Source organism: Phyllosticta citribraziliensis (assembly GCF_038025025.1).
Source record: "Phyllosticta citribraziliensis strain CPC 17464 chromosome Unknown J3D65scaffold_8, whole genome shotgun sequence".
Classification (NCBI taxonomy): Eukaryota; Fungi; Ascomycota; class Dothideomycetes; order Botryosphaeriales; family Phyllostictaceae; genus Phyllosticta; species Phyllosticta citribraziliensis.
The window spans coordinates 1,156-18,085 of NW_027117345.1; the positions used below are offsets into that span (position 1 = coordinate 1,156).

At 52.9% G+C, this 16,930-nt stretch overlaps 6 protein-coding genes across 6 annotated transcripts; 3 read left to right on the forward strand and 3 right to left on the reverse strand.

Annotated features, from left to right (window-relative positions):
* The first annotated feature begins 1,043 nt into the window (after positions 1–1,043).
* Positions 1,044–2,190, forward strand: J3D65DRAFT_628748 (cutinase-domain-containing protein). The gene is made up of 2 exons (XM_066800661.1): positions 1,044–1,803; positions 1,854–2,190. The coding sequence occupies exons 1-2, from the start codon at positions 1,111–1,113 to the stop codon at positions 1,959–1,961; spliced, it is 801 nt and encodes a 266-aa protein (XP_066653426.1). The 5' UTR covers positions 1,044–1,110; the 3' UTR covers positions 1,962–2,190.
* Positions 2,040–4,840, reverse strand: J3D65DRAFT_420243 (thiamine pyrophosphate enzyme, N-terminal TPP binding domain-containing protein). Its single transcript, XM_066796095.1, has 5 exons — positions 4,217–4,840; positions 3,930–4,162; positions 3,456–3,652; positions 2,284–3,400; positions 2,040–2,233 (listed from the first exon to the last, which is right to left on the reverse strand). The coding sequence occupies exons 1-4, from the start codon at positions 4,471–4,473 to the stop codon at positions 2,303–2,305; spliced, it is 1,785 nt and encodes a 594-aa protein (XP_066653427.1). The 5' UTR covers positions 4,474–4,840; the 3' UTR covers positions 2,040–2,233; positions 2,284–2,302.
* J3D65DRAFT_420137 (putative oxidoreductase,short chain dehydrogenase) lies at positions 4,664–6,134 on the reverse strand. Its single transcript, XM_066796094.1, has 5 exons — positions 5,879–6,134; positions 5,617–5,832; positions 5,379–5,561; positions 5,302–5,331; positions 4,664–5,237 (listed from the first exon to the last, which is right to left on the reverse strand). Exons 1-5 carry the CDS (start codon positions 5,943–5,945, stop codon positions 4,855–4,857), a joined length of 879 nt encoding a protein of 292 aa, XP_066653428.1. The 5' UTR covers positions 5,946–6,134; the 3' UTR covers positions 4,664–4,854.
* A 1,068-nt stretch (positions 6,135–7,202) lies between these two features.
* J3D65DRAFT_556131 (CoA-transferase family III domain-containing protein) lies at positions 7,203–9,020 on the forward strand (the record flags this gene model as incomplete). The annotated part of the gene is made up of 4 exons (XM_066797256.1): positions 7,203–7,465; positions 7,557–7,938; positions 7,989–8,541; positions 8,593–9,020. The coding sequence occupies 4 exons, from the start codon at positions 7,203–7,205 to the stop codon at positions 9,018–9,020; spliced, it is 1,626 nt and encodes a 541-aa protein (XP_066653429.1).
* Positions 9,021–10,316: 1,296 nt separating this feature from the next.
* Positions 10,317–11,817, forward strand: J3D65DRAFT_628751 (zinc-finger of the MIZ type in Nse subunit-domain-containing protein). The gene is made up of 2 exons (XM_066800662.1): positions 10,317–11,336; positions 11,388–11,817. The coding sequence occupies exons 1-2, from the start codon at positions 10,359–10,361 to the stop codon at positions 11,706–11,708; spliced, it is 1,299 nt and encodes a 432-aa protein (XP_066653430.1). The 5' UTR covers positions 10,317–10,358; the 3' UTR covers positions 11,709–11,817.
* A 1,894-nt stretch (positions 11,818–13,711) lies between these two features.
* On the reverse strand, positions 13,712–15,195 carry J3D65DRAFT_420339 (uncharacterized protein). The gene has a single exon (XM_066796096.1). It carries the CDS (start codon positions 14,948–14,950, stop codon positions 13,841–13,843), a length of 1,110 nt encoding a protein of 369 aa, XP_066653431.1. The 5' UTR covers positions 14,951–15,195; the 3' UTR covers positions 13,712–13,840.
* Positions 15,196–16,930: the final 1,735 nt, after the last annotated feature.

Below are 16,930 nucleotides of genomic sequence, written 5' to 3' on the forward strand. Positions count from 1 at the left end.
ATATATTAAGCTTTTTAAAGTTAGTAAGTATATTAACTATAGAGATTTTTATTAATATAATACTATAAGAAGTAAGTTATTAATATATAATATTACTAAGAGGTTTTTACTACTACGCCTATAGTAATCTAGTCTAAGGATAATGCCTTAAGGGTTCTATAGGGTATATATATATAGTATAAGGTAGCTACTAACTAATCTTAAGAAGGAGAGCTAAGCGATCTAATAGATAGTTACTGCGATTATCTAGAGAAGATGCGCGAGGTTTCTGTACGTAGAAGGAACTCGAGCGAATGAACATGTCGCGAAAGGAAGGTCTTTCTCTACCGACAGATGCGGCACTGAAGTTCCGACGCGTCAGCATGATGTCCCATAATCGGACAAGTGGCCGAGCTGACTTCGTTCCTCATATACTCTTCTTGCCTTGATACACGAGGTCGGAAACAGAGGGCGGCAAAAGCAAGACTAGGACGCGCTTACACAATCGAACGGCTCGTTCCGTAAGGCGGCCACTTTTGGCAACTTCCTACCACATCGGGCCGGGACGAAGGGCCGACACAACCGCTCTGGGAATTAATATCTGTATATTGGGATGCAGGGGATTTCCAGAAGAGGACGTTCGATGGCTTGGGCCTTGCGGTGCCGTCGAACTTTCGAAGTCGTCGCATTGCGACTCCCGGAGACAGCGTCTCGTCGTTTCGTTGGCTTGCCGAGATGCAACAGGCCAGCGCCATCTGATGTCCGTCCTGCGAGGCGTTTCCACAGAACCATTCGCGAAGAAAAGCAACGGCGCATTTGGGCCTTCATGTCAGCCGCAGCACTTTGGACAGCTGCCCCACACAGGACGCCACTGTCTTGCCTCTCCGCCACAGTAGTTTTGAATCCGGAGTCTGGACGCTCGATGAGGTGCTCCAAATTTTCAACGCGAAACGCAGGAAGGCCTCTTCTTGTGTAATCCTTTACAAGTTACCGAGGAACTTAGCGAATACATTGTCGATGTGATGGTATAAGTAGATCCTGTCGAGTGAACATGTCGCTGAACAACAAAAGCTTTTCGTCTTCTTTTCTCTTGGCCTGGCATTTTGCTGCATTGTGCATTCGACGGCGAAAATGGTCTTCTTCCAGAATTTGTGCCTTGTCATTGCTCTTGCGGGAGCCAATCCGCTTCCTAAGGGACCCTCCTTCACTCCTTCTTTCGGATCTGGTCTCCCAAGTCTCCCAACTGCAACGCCGTCATTCGCTCCTGGATTGACCCCTTTCCCCTCGGGTACGCCATCTCTGCCCACCGGTCTGCCATCGTTTACGCCGAAGGGTGTTAGCGGAAGCTCTCCCCTAGTTGCGCGCGACGAGTTTGGGTCTTCGACACAGAATGGTCTCACCGACGGAACTGCTTGCAAGAAAGTTTCGTTGATTTTTGCTCGCGGCACTTCGGAGCAGGGTAATATGGGATCTGTCGTTGGACCTCCCCTGGCATCCCATTTGGCATCTGCAATTGGCAGCGGCAACCTTGCCGTGCAAGGTGTTGAATACTCCGCTTCTGCAGCTGGTGCTGCCTCCGGCGGAGACGCAAGTGGGGCCTCCAAGATGACGTCTCTGGCCGACGATGTGGTCAAGAAGTGTCCAGACACCCAGGTGGTTCTCGGAGGATACAGCCAGGGCGCACAGTTGGTGCACAAGGCTGGCTCCTCGATCGCAAGCTCGACCGCGGCTCAAGTCAAAGCGGTTGTTGTGTTTGGCGATCCGCTCAAGGGTCAAGCAATCAAGAACATCGATTCGGGGATCGTCAAGACCTACTGCCATGAGGTGAAACCTGGTTGCATCCCATGAAGAAAAGGTCACTAACACTTGAACAGGGAGATGAGGTCTGCAGCGGCACTTTCGTCATCACTCAGGCCCACTTGACTTACGGCGACGACACTCCCGATGCTGCGAGCTTCATCAAAGGAAAGGTCACCGTCTGATTCGACTTCGCGTCAACCTGGGGCAATGTCCGGATAGCTGCTTCCGAAGAGGAAGTCACATGCGTGGCACCACAAGGAGGCTTCGTCTGCAGGCGGACATTCAGTTCTAACACTCGCTGTTGCACGCTTCCATGATGTCGGCTTGTTATGATCTGTCGAACCATCTAGAATTCTAGAATTTAGCCTTGTCATTCGTTTGCTAGACCGAAAAATACAACTGATTGCAAAAAGCTCTACTGTTGGCGAGTTTCGAACGTCTTTCAGTGCGTGCCCTGTTTGCTTTATTCATTAGCCTGATTTGATGTATGTCGAGCGGACTGACCAGTTGCTCGAGTTCCCCTTTAACCGTAACGTGGTCTGGGAACATTCTCGTAGTAAGGAACGACGATGATATTTTTGTCTTCACTCGCTCCGACCATCGATTTCGTGACAGGATGCGTCGGCTTTCGGCTGACGAGAAGTTCGATGCAAGATGGTCCATCTTGGCTGAGCACTTCCATGAGCGCAGGCTCAATCTCTCCGATTTGGTCAACTTTCGCAGAACTGTTCCCGAGTCCCCTTGCGATCATGGCATAGTCCGTCTTTGGGCTCAAGGACGAGACAGGTCGGGAGGCGATCTTTTCACCATACACAAGGTCCTGGCCGTTGGCGCTCATTCCCCAGCAGTGGTTATTTACGACTACAGTGAGCACATTCAGGCCGTGTCGAGCGTACGAATCCAGGTCCATGAAGTGGAATCCGGCAGAACCGTCTCCTTGGATGTTGACAATCATCTGGTGCGGCGCTGCGACTGCGCATCCCAAGGCCTGGCCGAATCCCGACCCGAGAAAACCAAGGTAGCCGGTGCTTGATACGATAGTGTGTGGTTTGGCTAGCTTTGCTGCCATCGCCGCCCAGGAAGCGCACTCTCCGCCGTCAAAGACGATGATCGGATCTGGTGGGAGCAACGACAACAGCGCGGCCAACGCGTGGTAAGGGTGCATTTTTCCGTCCTCTATTGTTCGTGGCTCTTTTTCAAAAGGCGTCGGTATGTCCTTCAATGCCGTGGCAAGTTTGATCCACTCAGGAGATACTTGGACCGGTATTTTTGACAGTCCCACGTTGAGAGCCTGCAGTGTTTGACCCACGTTGGCAACGACTCCAACGTCGACTGCGCAGGTCCGACCGATTTCGCCTCCGTCTGTGTCGACTTGAATGATTTTGCAATCTTTTTCAGGAATGATGGACCCTCCACGACCTCCAAGATACATTCCGGTGCGGGCTCCGAGCAGTAGAAGGCAGTCCGGTGGCGCGGATCCCACTCGCTTCAGAAGTCCCAAAGCGTCTGCAGAACCAGCAAAGACTGGGCTTTCGTACAGCGGAAATAAGAAACAGAACTTGCCGTTGTGAAAAACTGGTATTTGCGTTGATTTGGAAAATTCCAGCAGTGCCTTGACAGCCTGTGATGAAATCAGCCTTCTGTCGCATTATACTGGAATCTTTCGAGACGCTTACAGAAGCAGACCTCGCGCCACTCCCGAATATGATTGCCGGTCTTTTCGCCTCTTTCAATAACAGTAGGGCCTCGTTGACGGCACTCATGCTCGGGCCCGGGGGGAACGGAAGAGGGCTCGTGATGGCACCCCAGGATATGCGCGATGCCTCGACGGGTGCGAACAACACATCGATCGGAAAGTCGACAAGAACAGGACCTGCAGTGTGTCAGTCAGAGACGATTCGTGGCCATGAGGCTCGGTAGCACAATTCGTGGCGCAAAGTAATGCGGTTGTGCGAATGCTCCTCGTAGTCACAGCCCACAGGCGCTGGAAATCGTCTGAGCCTCTGGCCAAAGGAAGGCTCGAAGTTTGCCCGAACGCTCCACATTAGTTGAGATCCAAAGCGTACAAACACTTCTAATCAACTATCGCCTTCTGATGTGCGCCACGACCTTTGCCACCGAGCATCGAGAGACGGATTCCGCAGACTGACCTGGAGCGCCAGCTGTCGAAACATGAATGGCGTGGGCCACAATCCGAGGAATATCCTCGGCATATATCACTCGGTGCGCGAATTTTGTCAGTGGTCTTGCGGCAACCACTTGGTCGATTTGTCCTTGGAGGGAATTGTTTTCTTGATCTCTGAGTGGCACAGAGGACGTGATGCAAAATATGGAACTGCGGTCTGCCAACGCCGTCGCCAATCCGGGAAGACCGTTTGAGTACCTTTGCGCGCAAGGTCAGTCGCCATGCTCCACGCGATTGGGGTCGTATACTGACCCGCTGTTTGCAGTGACGAAGCAAACGCCTGTCTTCCCAGTCATCTTCGAGTATCCTTCGGCGGCCTGGACTGCGACAGTTTCATGCCGAGTATCCACCAGTCTGATGCCGACGTAGTCACATCCAACCAAAAAGGCATCCAAGTGACCGCCATGCAGGCCAAAGGCGACCTCCACTCCGATCTGACGAAGACATTGGGCCAAAAGGTCGCCTCCTGTCAGCTCTCGGTGAACAGGATACTTGAGCGAAAACGACATGGCGTTCGATGCGCGCAAAAGTTTTGGGTGAGCTGACAGTGTTTTAAAGAGCCGACCTCCAGTTTCTCGACGCGTCACGTAGCCGCGGGGCACAACAGTATGAAACCCCGCATACAGCCAGCCGGGGTGTCCCTCACAACCCTGACGTATCCCTTGCCAGATTGGGCACTGATCGCGTTCGTACCGTGCCGAAAGTGAGATCCAAAAGTCTTGGCCACGGCGGGACCAGACGCATTGGTTTCAAAAACAAGTTTTCGGCCGATGCCGTTGATTGACTACGCTTCAAGAGTCGAAAGAAATGTGCAGTCAAGCCTGTGATCGGCTGGAGAGATTCCGGCGCCACGTCAACACGAGGTGACTGCGGCAACATTAAACGGCTTCTTAGTTCTCGGCTCCATCGCCGAAGAAGGACGCCGCTTCCTGTGCCTGCCTCATCTTGTCCACTGTGTTGGCGATGGGCTCCCTGTCACCCTGCACCAAGTTGCGGGCCGCAGCGCGCAAACCCTCTTCGATTTCCAAGAGTTGGCCCTCTTCCGAATAAATGACTTGCCCGTGTCGAGATGGGTCAGCCATTAACAAGACCGCAGACCGTGCTACCGTCTCGGGGCCTTGGAACGGAATTCCAAGCGCGTTCATAAAGTCGCCGGGAATTATACTTGTCGATGTCCAGGATGGCGCGAGCGCGTTGATTCTGATCGGAAACTTTGGATACAGCAGCGTTGTGAGTGATCGCATCAATCCCAATACTCCGTGTTTCGAGGTCGCTGTTCCATCTCGTGTCAGTCAATCTGCCCCACTGTTGTATTCGTTCGACCATTCTGTACTTACAGTAATCGACCGCCGGAAATACTTGGAAGCCTTGTGCCGTGAGCAGGATTTCATGTACAGATTCGAATTCAACTTACTCGAAGCCGACCCGATTAAAACAACGCTTCCTCCTTGCGGGCTCTTCTTCAAGTGGTGACAGGCGAGCGCTGTCGTATTCATAACACTCTTCAAGTTGATGTCAAGCACATGATGACTTGGTTCCAACAAATCACCATTTTCGTCAACATTGTCTTCCAAAAGGTTCGTCTTGGGGCCGACTCCTACGTGCATTTTTAGTCAGAGCTTCAAAGCCCAAGCGTGGGAGTCCATGCGCACCCGCGTTGGCAAAGACATGATCGACTCGACCATGCTGTTTCAAAACCTCCTTGAAAGCAGCAGACAAGCTCTCCCAAGAAGTGACATCCAGCGAAACATACGACAGGTTCCGCTGAACCGCGTCTGCTGGCAGCGGGTTGCGGTCTCCAACGACAACTTTGGCCCCATTCTTGATACACAGCAACGCCGTGGCCAAGCCGATGCCGGATGCGCCGCCTGGCGGTGTTAATCGAACGTCGCATTTCCGGGGAGAGCAGCTCACCTGTGATGAAGACGACGTGATCCCGGATGCTCCCAAGGTCAGAGTCGTTGATCTTCACGTCCGTCATGTTGTGTAGGCGCTTGAAATTGAAGCAGGAAGGCGAATAGCAGTTGAGACGGATATGGGGGCGACTTCTCAAAAATAATTACTGGAACAGGAGGCTTTATATTGCTGGCTCGATATTAACGAGTTTTCCAGTGGACCTGCGTGGGCCAGGTGGATTCTTCAGATAAGGGGCTGCGCGCACGGTCGTGCCTAGTCCGTCGCACCTCATAGGAAGTGCGGTAAGATTCTTGGTACGGCGGGGAGATCATGGTAGCCGAGTAGCCCCCCGCACATGACGGGCCCTCGGTTGGTCTCGTCGTGCAAGGTCCTGGACCGTTTTCCTCATATCAAGAGCCATGAACACTAAGACATTTCCAGTCAAGCGCTGATAGCTTTTGGAGATGTCACAAAGTGTTCTCAGTGATGTGCTCTGTAAGTCGAGAATTGGACCAATGCCATCGATTCCCTCTTGCTCAACACCAAGCTCTTCCACTTCCACGAAACTTTCTTCTAACCAGATTCATTTTCTAGATGTTGCTAGTGCGTTCGGTACATGATGCGAAAGGTCGGATCGGGAACATTTCTCTTGCGTGATTTTGTCGACCCCTGCGGTAGAGGGGTTGGCTTTGAACTTTGAACTCATGACCACAATGATGGGTGCTGATAGAACGGCGCACGCCAAGCAGGTTTTCGCTTAGAGACTACTCATGGGCCAGCGACTTGATCTTAGTCTGTATGCTGAGAACTGAAACCTTCTGGCATTGCGGACGGCCAGGAGCATTCGTTCAGTGTCGCAGTTGCGACTAAGGAGGTCCCGCACGCCATCACACTGCGCTGAGATACTGCCGTTCTTTGCTGCAGGCAGACCTTGTAGTATGGTTTCCTTCAATGCCCACTGGGATATGACGCTGTGCCACCCAGCCATCCGAGGCTAAGTCTCGAAACCAGAAACCGTTTGCAAAGAACGCAGGCGCCGTGCGGAGTCGTACTCGTCGAGGTTGAACGACGTTTAGTACCCGAGGTTACGGTGTTGGATCCCCAGCTTCGATCTTCGCCAACTTTGGTAAGTCTGGCACGCGGCCAAAGTGCACTGAGCAGCTGCGGGGCCGGCGTAGCGAGTTCGGGGGTGCCGAGATCCCGTCGGACCACCATGCCACCTGGGACGAGAAGGGCCGAGCTGCTGCTCTCCTAGATTTTGGAATGTGCTGGATCCTTTTCTCTTGTCTTCCTCGTCTGGTCTCCGACTGTTAGCGTGATTCGTTTCAACCTGGCCTTCAAAATGGCGGGCTACTCGGTGCAAGGTGAAGCTCATCGTATTCTTCAGGAGGACCTCCTCGAAGATGCGCGATTGGGCATCTCGAGAAGCATTGCCGATGCCGCAAAGAAGATTGAGTTCACAGGGGGTGATTCTCAGCCATTTGTGCCTTCTCCTTGCAAAATGACAGAATCTGGCTCTGCCCTTACCGCGCTGGTCGCAGCGAGTGGGAGCGCGGTTGCGGCCGATAGGTATGGCATTGAGCATCAGGAGATCGAAGTCAACACGTAAGTCCTTTCATGTGTTGCGTCGCGAGTAGGAAAGAACATTTACCACTCATCCACAAGTTTTTGTCAACAAAAGCTGACAAGCGTTCAGCGACGTTGCCACCTTGTTTCTGGAATCAGTCTTGCTGCCAACAATCAACGGTCAGCACTATCTGAAGAATGAGCACATGCAGAAAGAAATGGGAAAAGCAGACATTTACCAGATGGGTGAGCCCATTCACCGTTTCTCGACCAACGTCTATCAGACCAAGGACGGCCGGTGGTATCATCTCCATGGATCAATGAATGCAGGGCCGACGATGAAGATGATGCAAGTCGAAGAGCAGAAGGCTTCCGAGGACGAGGCGAAGAAGATCTACGCCGAGAAGGTGGCGCAGTGGGACTCGACCGAGATTGAGAGAACGGCGAATGAGCAGTTCAAACAGGCTGGCACTGTGTGCAATTTTCCGGAGGAGTTTTTCGCTTCCGAACACGTATGTATCGTCCTGCAGCCAAAGAAATCGCAGTGGCTGACGCATAGCAGGGAAAAATCATGGGCGAGGAGCCCCTCTGGACTTCGAAGACGCTACCGGCTCCGCGCAAGCCATGGCCTCAAGTCTCGGCCGATTCTGAGTACAAGCCTCTTGCAGGCATCAAGGTCGTTGACTTCTCACGCGTCATTGCTGCTCCGGCTATCTCCAAGATTCTGGCCCTTCTCGGGGCAGATGTGCTCAAGATCTCAAACACCAATCTGCCAGAGGTCGGAGCGGTCATGATTGAACTCAACACTGGGAAGCGAGACGCCAGTCTTGACCTCAAGACTCCAGAGGGCAAGAAAGCCTTCACTGAATTGGTCGAAGGTGCTGACGTGTTGGTGGATGGCTACCGTCCCGGCGTGTTGTCAAAATTGGGTTTCGACTCGGCCTCTTTGCGGAAGCTCAACCCGACGTTGATTTACGTCCGCGAAAACTGCTACGGATTCAAGGGGCCTCTGTCGTATCGCTCAGGCTGGCAACAGATCAGTGATTGTCTTGTTGGCATCTCGTGGCTGCAAGGGAAGTTCCTAGGCCTCAACGAGCCAGTCGTCCCGTTGTTCCGTGAGTACACGAATGCTTCTGATTCGCCGCTGGCACTGATGAAGATTGCAGCCAACTCCGACTACCAAACGGGCCTTGCTGGAGCAGCCGCAGTACTTGGAGCTCTCCTCGCTCGCACCAAGGACGAAGTGACCTACGACATTGACGTTAGCTTGACCCAGTACAACATCTGGTACTACCGCTTGGGTCAGTACGACGAAGAGCAGCAGACGCAGTTGCGCAGTCGCAATCAGGGGTTTGAAGTGCGCCACGACGATGACATGCTCAACCTTGTGATGAAAACTCACGCAGCCATCAAAAAGTCTCATCCAGACATTTTCACGCATCCAGAGTACTTCTGGAACATGAGCGGAAAGGAGTGGGGACTGGAAGACGACATTTTGATCCTTGCACCGGCATTCAAGTACGAAAAGTCGAAGCTGGGATACTCGGTTCCTTCGGGCTCGCGCGGGAGGTCTAAGCCGGAGTGGTTGTCTTGAGGGAACGGGTTGCACGTGGGTATTGTTGCATGGCAAATGTTTTTGCTTCGGATCCAAATCTGTAGACGACGGAAGCACAAATGGTCTGGTAGAGAATTTATCAGTAGCCCAATGTAAAACATTCAGATTCGTGTGCACTACGGAGAGAACAAACTTACGTCGCACATTTTAATTGGTACTTACTCTTCGCTGATAGAAGTCGACCGCATTGCATTCGCGAGGCTGTCCCGAACAGTCTTCCACTGTAAGATCATGGTGAGTGCCTGAAGAAGTGCCACATAGGTGCCATCGTCAGGCTCGTATAGCTGCAGCTTGATCATCTTGTTCATGATCCGTCTCAAGTCCAGGGCGACAGACTCCCACTGTTCCAGTGAGTCTTCGATTTCGAACGAGTAGTAAAAGTCGGACCTTTCAATCTTGTCGAGAGATGCATTGCAGCAATCAATGTACCGTCTGGTGATGCACTCGACCTTTTCTTTGAGAAGGTCCCAGGAGTTGGGAAGCACGGCAACGAGCTCCTCGGTGGAAAGCTTGCCGTCGGTGGCCGACTTGCCTGCGATTTCAGGAGTCGGAATTGTCGAAACAAGGTTCTGGGGAGGGCTCGAGGCTACCTGAGGCTCTGCCTTTGGCTTCTGGGCGATTGGGGTCTTGACGTCCATGTAGAAATTTGAATACTTCCGTTGCTTGATGATTTACTGTGGGAGATGCTGAATTCGTGACCTCGTGTTGATTCTGGTTTTGCTGTTTGCCAGTGCCTAAGTGCGACTTCCACTTAAGTATCCAAATCACAGTGCTGACATTGTGCCTGAACAATGGCGAAACTGTTTGAAAGAGAACCAGGGACAAAGAAGACGTGGTCGAGATGAAAGGACGTTCAAAGTCGAAATATCCGCAGCGATGAAAGACATTTTGGTACGCATTTCAAACAAGAAAGCGCGTCAACACATTGTTCTAGCAGCTGGTGGCAACGCTGTAGTTGCTATGCCGGCGGACTGCAAGAGGGTCTCGCGGTGGTTTCGCTGCATGTTGCTGAAGTGTGGTTTTGTCGACGGTTGAGGAGGCGAAAGACATCAGTGGCTGCGCAGCGACTGCGATGACTGAGATGAGCCAGACGTGGCCAGAGACAAACAGAACGAAGAAGAAAGGGGCTTCGATGGATGGACGAGATGGTGTTGCGAGTCGTTGCAGCAGGCGGGTGGATGGTCGCCGAGCGGACTTTCCAGACACGGACTAGCGCGGCGGGCGCGGTCGCGTCGGCGCGTCTTCCCAGGAACATGAAGCCCACCACCGACACCATCTCTCCTCACAGTCCTCCATCCAACCCGCTGTACGCCCATCATGTCCTCAAGTACCGCCCGTCGATCCACGGCAGACCGTAATGCTATAGCTTCGAGCAGCAGGTCGGCTTACGAGAACATCAACGAACCTCTCGATTACCAACCGCCATCCGCACCTCTCAACGCGTCCGGCCACCAGGCTCTTCGCAGCATCGCAACCCAACACCAGGACCGCCTGATTGCACACCTTCGCGCCGCCGCTGAGTATCTTGATTCTTCCGCGGGCCAGATCAACGAACGTCTCACCGAGCGCAACCAGGCTGCGCGTCTGAAGCGCAAACGCGACGGCAATGGAGAACAGACGGAGGAGTCACAAGCTTTGGCCGAGCACTTGTCCGAGTTTCAACCCAAGGTGGAGTTCATGACCAAGCGCATGGATGAGGCTCTACGTCAGACGATAGATGGCAAAGAAATGGCAGCGCAGCTGGAAGCCGCGTTGAAAGGCGTCAAGGACCATACTGCAGGTGCTGCCAGCCAGGTCACGGCATCACAGCGCTCCGAATGGGATCCAACGATGCCAGGTCAGACGCAAGATGGTGTGGCAGCTCCTTCTGAAAGATTCCGCCAGAGTTTCCAAGGCCAAAAGAACAGATACAACTCCAAGTCGCTCAGAGTCCGCTACTCGGAGCATCCAGACTACGTCAAATTCAAGACCAGTGTCCACATGGCATTGCAATCTGGAGAACAAATCGCGCCACTGCCCCACAAGAGTACCTGGTTTCAGGATGGCTCCAATGCAGACCAGGATGATGCGGACAGCGATGACATTGTCATGGAGGGCGAGAGCATCAGGACCACCTGTCCCATTACGCTCGCCCCATTTCGCGAACCTCTCAGCAGCGACTTGTGTCCGCACCACTTTGAAAGGTCCGCCATTCTGGAGCTGATTCGAAAGAGTCCCTTGACGTCGGAAAGGACGACACAGAGGGGTGCCACGCAAGTCAAGGTGGTCCAGTGCCCTACGCCCGGCTGCGACCAGGTACGTCTCAATTTGTTCTTTCGACATGCAAACAAACTGACTGGTTGATAGATGCTCTCCGAAAGCACGCTCAGCGTACGGCAATCCTTCATTCGCACGTTACGTCGCCTGGAACGCCTGCGAGAAGCTCGAAACAATGACTACGAAGACGAGGAAGATGGAGACGAGACCCGGCGAAGCAGGTCCATCGTTTTGGGATCAGATGACGGTTATGCAGACGTCGACGGTAACGTTGCGGCTGGCAGCAGTGGTCCACAGGTCAAAGTGTCGTCCAGCGCGGCTGCTCCGTCAGCGACGGCCAGAACAAACAATGACGCGGACAACATCGTCGATCTTGGTAGCGAGACGGACGAGGAGGACGAAGAGGATTGAAAACTTCAAGGCATGCGGCTTCCAGTGTAGCTACGGACATTGGTCACTTCATGTTGCTATGCTCTGAGGCGTTGTGGTTACGCCAGCGAATGAAGCAGACTTCTTGAGACCTTTATGGCCCAGCTTCTTCCTTCACTCGCTACGATGGTGACATCTCCCCGGGACTCCGTTCATCTCACGGCGAGATTTCGCTGTCCTTTATCCACTTGGCCTCCCGGCTTCCGTCCTCGACTTTGTACTCCCAAGCCCTCTGCTCCTTCACCAACTTGGCATCCACGACGACGTATTCCTTGGTGCTGCTCTCTTCGGAGACCGAGACTGTTGACCCGATCTTGTGCGCTTGAGCGGGCTACGCGATGGCGCGGTGGTCAGATGCCGGTCGTCGTCCATGAAGCAGCTGCGACTCACGAGACGTGGATTCGATCGGCGCTCTAGGCGTTGGCTGACGTCGCCGTTGGGATTGCCCTGAACGAGATGGCGACCGTGAGACAATGCCAATTCTTCAATGACAAAGAACAGTGTACGGTCTGCTCCGCCACGTACCTCAATCATATTTCTTTGTTGTCGGCAGCTTCTTTGTGGTTCGGGTAACGGCTTTTCCTGGTCGAAGACGTTGCAGGCAAAAGACGTCTGATCGAGAGGAGCTTGTTTTGATTTCAAGGCACATGGACCGATGACGAGCTCGCGCGATAGATATGGAGCCCGCCTACGACCTTGCTGGAGCTGTTCAGCGACCCACAGTTTCTCGCACCTGCCAGATTTGTTTAGCGTCAACCTGCTGCCACATGCCCTGCCTATCCTCTGCCAGCCGGGCACACGCTTCTTCCTTGATGCGAGCTCATGTCAGAGCGAGATAGAGGTCAACATGGGATGACGCCACGTCTGCTCGACTCAAAATTGCATACGCTACCTAGGCGCAAGCAAAAATCGTCGCAGGCTCTGGTGATTGACGCTTTGAGGCCACGAAATACGCAAGTCACGAAGGGACCATTTTCTGCGTCACCTCGCAAGCGCGCGCTTCTTGATCCTCTTGAGCAGTACTGGGGCTTCAATTCGCGTCATCCCATTTCTCACGTTTTTTGCCTTTCTTGTCGGTCCCACACTACCACAAATTCCATGCACTCTCTACACCACAGAACATGTCGGCGGCGCAATCAACCACATATCCTTCATCCTTGCCGCTCCCGCCCCCGGCTCTGCGGGCACTGCAACTCCCTCTACGTCTGACACGACAACGGGTTCTGGCGGCGCGCCCGCACCCCCATCCGCACCCGCACTCCCGACAAACACGACCACAACAACAACAACAACATGCACTGTGTACGACGTGAGTGGTACCGTTCTGGCCGGCATGGTTTTCCGCATCCGCGCGTCGCACCCGTGGCCCAAGTGTGACCCGGCTTTTGTACCCGGCTCGCTCAAATACATCGGCTGTACTGAAAATGCGAAACTGGGGCTCTGAGAAGAGATGTGTCGCGCTGTTGAACTGCCGCCCAAGCAGGTCCAATTGAATGGTGAGAGAATCGATAAGAGCAAGGAGGTCAGAAGATGTACTTGGTAGGTTCAAGAAGTCACAAAGGGGGCCGAGGCAAAAGGCCTGCTCGTGGAGTGACGAGGGCGCGTGATGGAAGTTGAAATTTGTCGATGTTCGAGGCCAAGGACGACAGCTTCGAATGGTTTGTTCACCCTTCAACTTCTCTTTCCGACTGGACGTTTCCTTGCTCTGTATCCTGGATCGGTGTTTTTACTACGAACTATTCGAATCTCATCATCCAAGGCTTATTGACAAACCCGGAACAGTGTGGGGAAACATTCTTGTTCGCTGTCCGCTCCGCAACTCGTTCCACTGCGATATCTCTTTCCGACCCGCCATAGGCAGTCGCTTTTCTGAACACGTCGAGTAATTCGGCCTTGTCACTATTTGCGTTCAACAGAAGCGCGTTGTCTCTTTAAGTACAACCCCAGAGCCCGAGTCGACACAACGAGGCTAAATGAGCACACGATGCTGATCCCAAGACATCTGTCGGTCCCGCTTCTCCAGGCCGGTATACTCTTGTCCTGCTGAACTTTCTTCCTCCGGCCCATGTGCTCATCGGGCAGATTACGTCGGAACTCCGGTCTCGTCACTGGTTCTACTTTGGCATCTCTGTGGAGCCTCTCCTGCTGACGCCTTCCTCGATATTTTTGGGTTTGCAGTCTTTCCGTCGTTTCGCCAAATGCCTCAGCGCAAAAATCGTCTCTCTCAATCCCATGAACACGAAAAGAGCAAGCAGCGAAATTGCAATGATACAGATGACAAGCAAAATGGCAACGCATACGCCCTCTCCCACTCTGTACAGTGGCCTCCAGTTGTCATGGATAGTGCCAAGTCCATCTCGTGACTCGAATCCCAGCTGTATGGCGTTGATCATGATGGTGAGAAGTCCGAAGATGAACAGCAAAGGACCGTAAAAGCGACCAAAGTATGCGTCATAATTGCCGTATGCCTTGAAAAAGGAGAATTCTCCGAGGACGAATTTGGCCCAGAAGTTGAGGCGACCGAGACGCAGGTCACCGTATTGGAATCGGCGGGAAACGTCCGCATCGTCCACGTCGAAATCTTCCATGAATCTGATGAACGAAGCGAAGTCTATCTTTGGCTTTTCGTTCCCGTTTGCGCTTGTATCCTGGGAAGTGTTGCAGTCAACAGGAACTAGACCCTTTTGAACGGCAAGAGCAAAGTCTGATGGATACTGAATCAAGAATCGGTAGCTCCGCATGAAGCCCAACAGCGATCGATGGATGTTTTCGGCCTCCAAATCTTCGCCTTCGGTCCGCGCATCCTTCGCAAAACACGCTTTCCAAAATGCACTCGAAAGGAGGAACGGCGGTATTGGCTTGATGAATATCCTCTTGTCGTGCCAGACAAGGTGCAGCTCTGGTCTCTCCGTCACTGTTATTTCGCGGCCCCGGACGATTTGGTGCGTCAAATCAGAGATGTGCGTGCTGTCTTGCGTCGCTACAAGCCACAGCCACGGGGTAAATTTATCCAGTCGAGGCGTGTGAAAGTCTTTCTTGAGGAACTTCAGAACGTCGCTCCGAGTCAGCCGCGTTTGGGGACGGCTGGGAAGCCGCTTTGGAGTGCTGTCTGTTCCTTGTGTCTGCCAATCGACATCTGAAGGGATCAAGTCATCGAGCCCTTGAAAGAGACTACCGTTCGGCATGGGGAGGTCTTCCTGCTCTTGCCTGGATGTGGATGCCATGATGGTGGGAGTGATTCAGGTTTCCCTGCGAGTCGAATTCAGCCCCTATTTGTCGGACAGACAACACAGGTAACTGCACTATGAACAAACGGGAAAAACTCTCAATGGCCTTCAGCGGCACAGAACAAGCGGAGTTCAGGTTCTGTTCAATATCTGGCTGATGCGGTTGACGAGACCCACAGCGGGTCGACCTGATCCATATGGATCAGGGGCGCTTGTATGTGACAGCCACAATGCGTAAGGAAAGCCCCTGGAATCGTGGCGGCACCCAATGAGCATTTGTTCACTAGCACAGTTGCGTCTCGATCTGCGGCCAGGGCTTGTCACTCATGTTGACACCCACCGTGAAGCAAATGAGAGACAGTAGGTGGGCGTCTGTCACTCATTTGACTGGCTATCGGGCTGCCGCGATCGCAAAGCAGGCTTCGCGAGCTGTAAGCGCCACATAGTTCCTATACATGTGCAGCAGGTGTTACAGGTCAAGATGATGCAAGGTAGAGACGATAGGCTACAAGGGTCACTGTTGAAAAAGCTGACTCCTGTACAGTTGGGTATCGAATCACAGGCTGGTACGGAGTACTTGCCAGTTGAGTTTATGAAGCCAGGCCTGGCTCATTCCAGGTGGCATCACGTAATTCGCATTGACCGTTTCCACTGTCTAATTGTGGTTGACTGTCTCTGAAAAGCCCTGAGCAAAGACTTCTCTGTTTTACCGTGGACCAGGCCAACACAAGAACGACTTTCGCACACACCACCCTCAAACCTAGACTGTGATCCGTTTCGGACTCTTGTAGACGCAAATATTCTCGACTCGATAAGGAGCACCTCTCTCGGTTCGGCTCGAAATCTATTCGCGGACAGCGCGTAATCAACCCACACCACATGCAGTAGCCAGTTGCGGTGCATAGTGCCGTTGACGCACACAGGCGCTTATATAGGCTTGTGTGGACCCCACTTGCTATTCTTTGCTTTGCTCACCACCGTCGACGAGACGACAACACCTACCTCGGACTGAACAACTTCCGGGCACTTCGCAGCTTTCCATCGGACACACCGCGAGACATGACAAAATGATCCCACCGACCATTTGGATCGGGCCAGTGGCCTACTTTGTTCGTTCAATATTCTCTTCGTCCTTATTCCACCGTCTTTGGTCTGCGTCTATTCTCGCACTTCTTCTGTTACTTGAAGTCTCTTCCCTTCAAGCTAGCTGGAGCGCTGCCGCTTTCTATTGGCTTCTTGCAGCAATAGACTCTGTGCTTGTCCTGCTTCTTTCCCCGGCTCAGACGCTCGTCTTTCGAGAAAAGGTAGCAGAAAGCGCTCCGAGGAGGTATGAGGAATGGCCGAAGCTGGAGAAAGCGAAATTCGAGTGGGCATCCTACCAAACTTGCGACAACTTGGCTGCTGATGAGATTCCATCACAGCGTTGTGGCCGTCCATGGTCTCGGATCAAAGCCCCAATCGGCCTGGACGAATGAAAAGCGCGATAAGCTCTGGCTTCGCGACTTCCTGCCATACGAGAAAGACCTCAAAGTTCGTGTCATCGCCCATTATCATAGTTCGCATTGGAGCTCCAACGCGCTTCTTTTGTCAGTGGAGGATCTGGCTCGAGATCTTCTCCAAGCCATTGACATGAGTCGGTCAAATCTAAGCGTAAGAACGGCTTCGAACACCATTTCGGCTCTTGCTGATGAGGCATGGATTTAGGAACCCGAGCGACTCTCAAGGCCCATAGTTTTCGTCGGCTACAGTTTTGGTGGTATCATCATCAAGAAAGTGAGCTTCACTCCTGCTCGTACGCTCTTTCACTACATGAGCCCATCGTACCATCCTTCTGACAACTTTCGAGGCTTTCTTGATGAACAAAGGCCGCCATAGACAGATTTTTGATCCCGATGCAGTTGGATGTATCTTCCTTGGAACGCCCCATGGCGGATCTCCACTCACCTTCGCCGGAATTTTGATGTCCTTACTTGGATA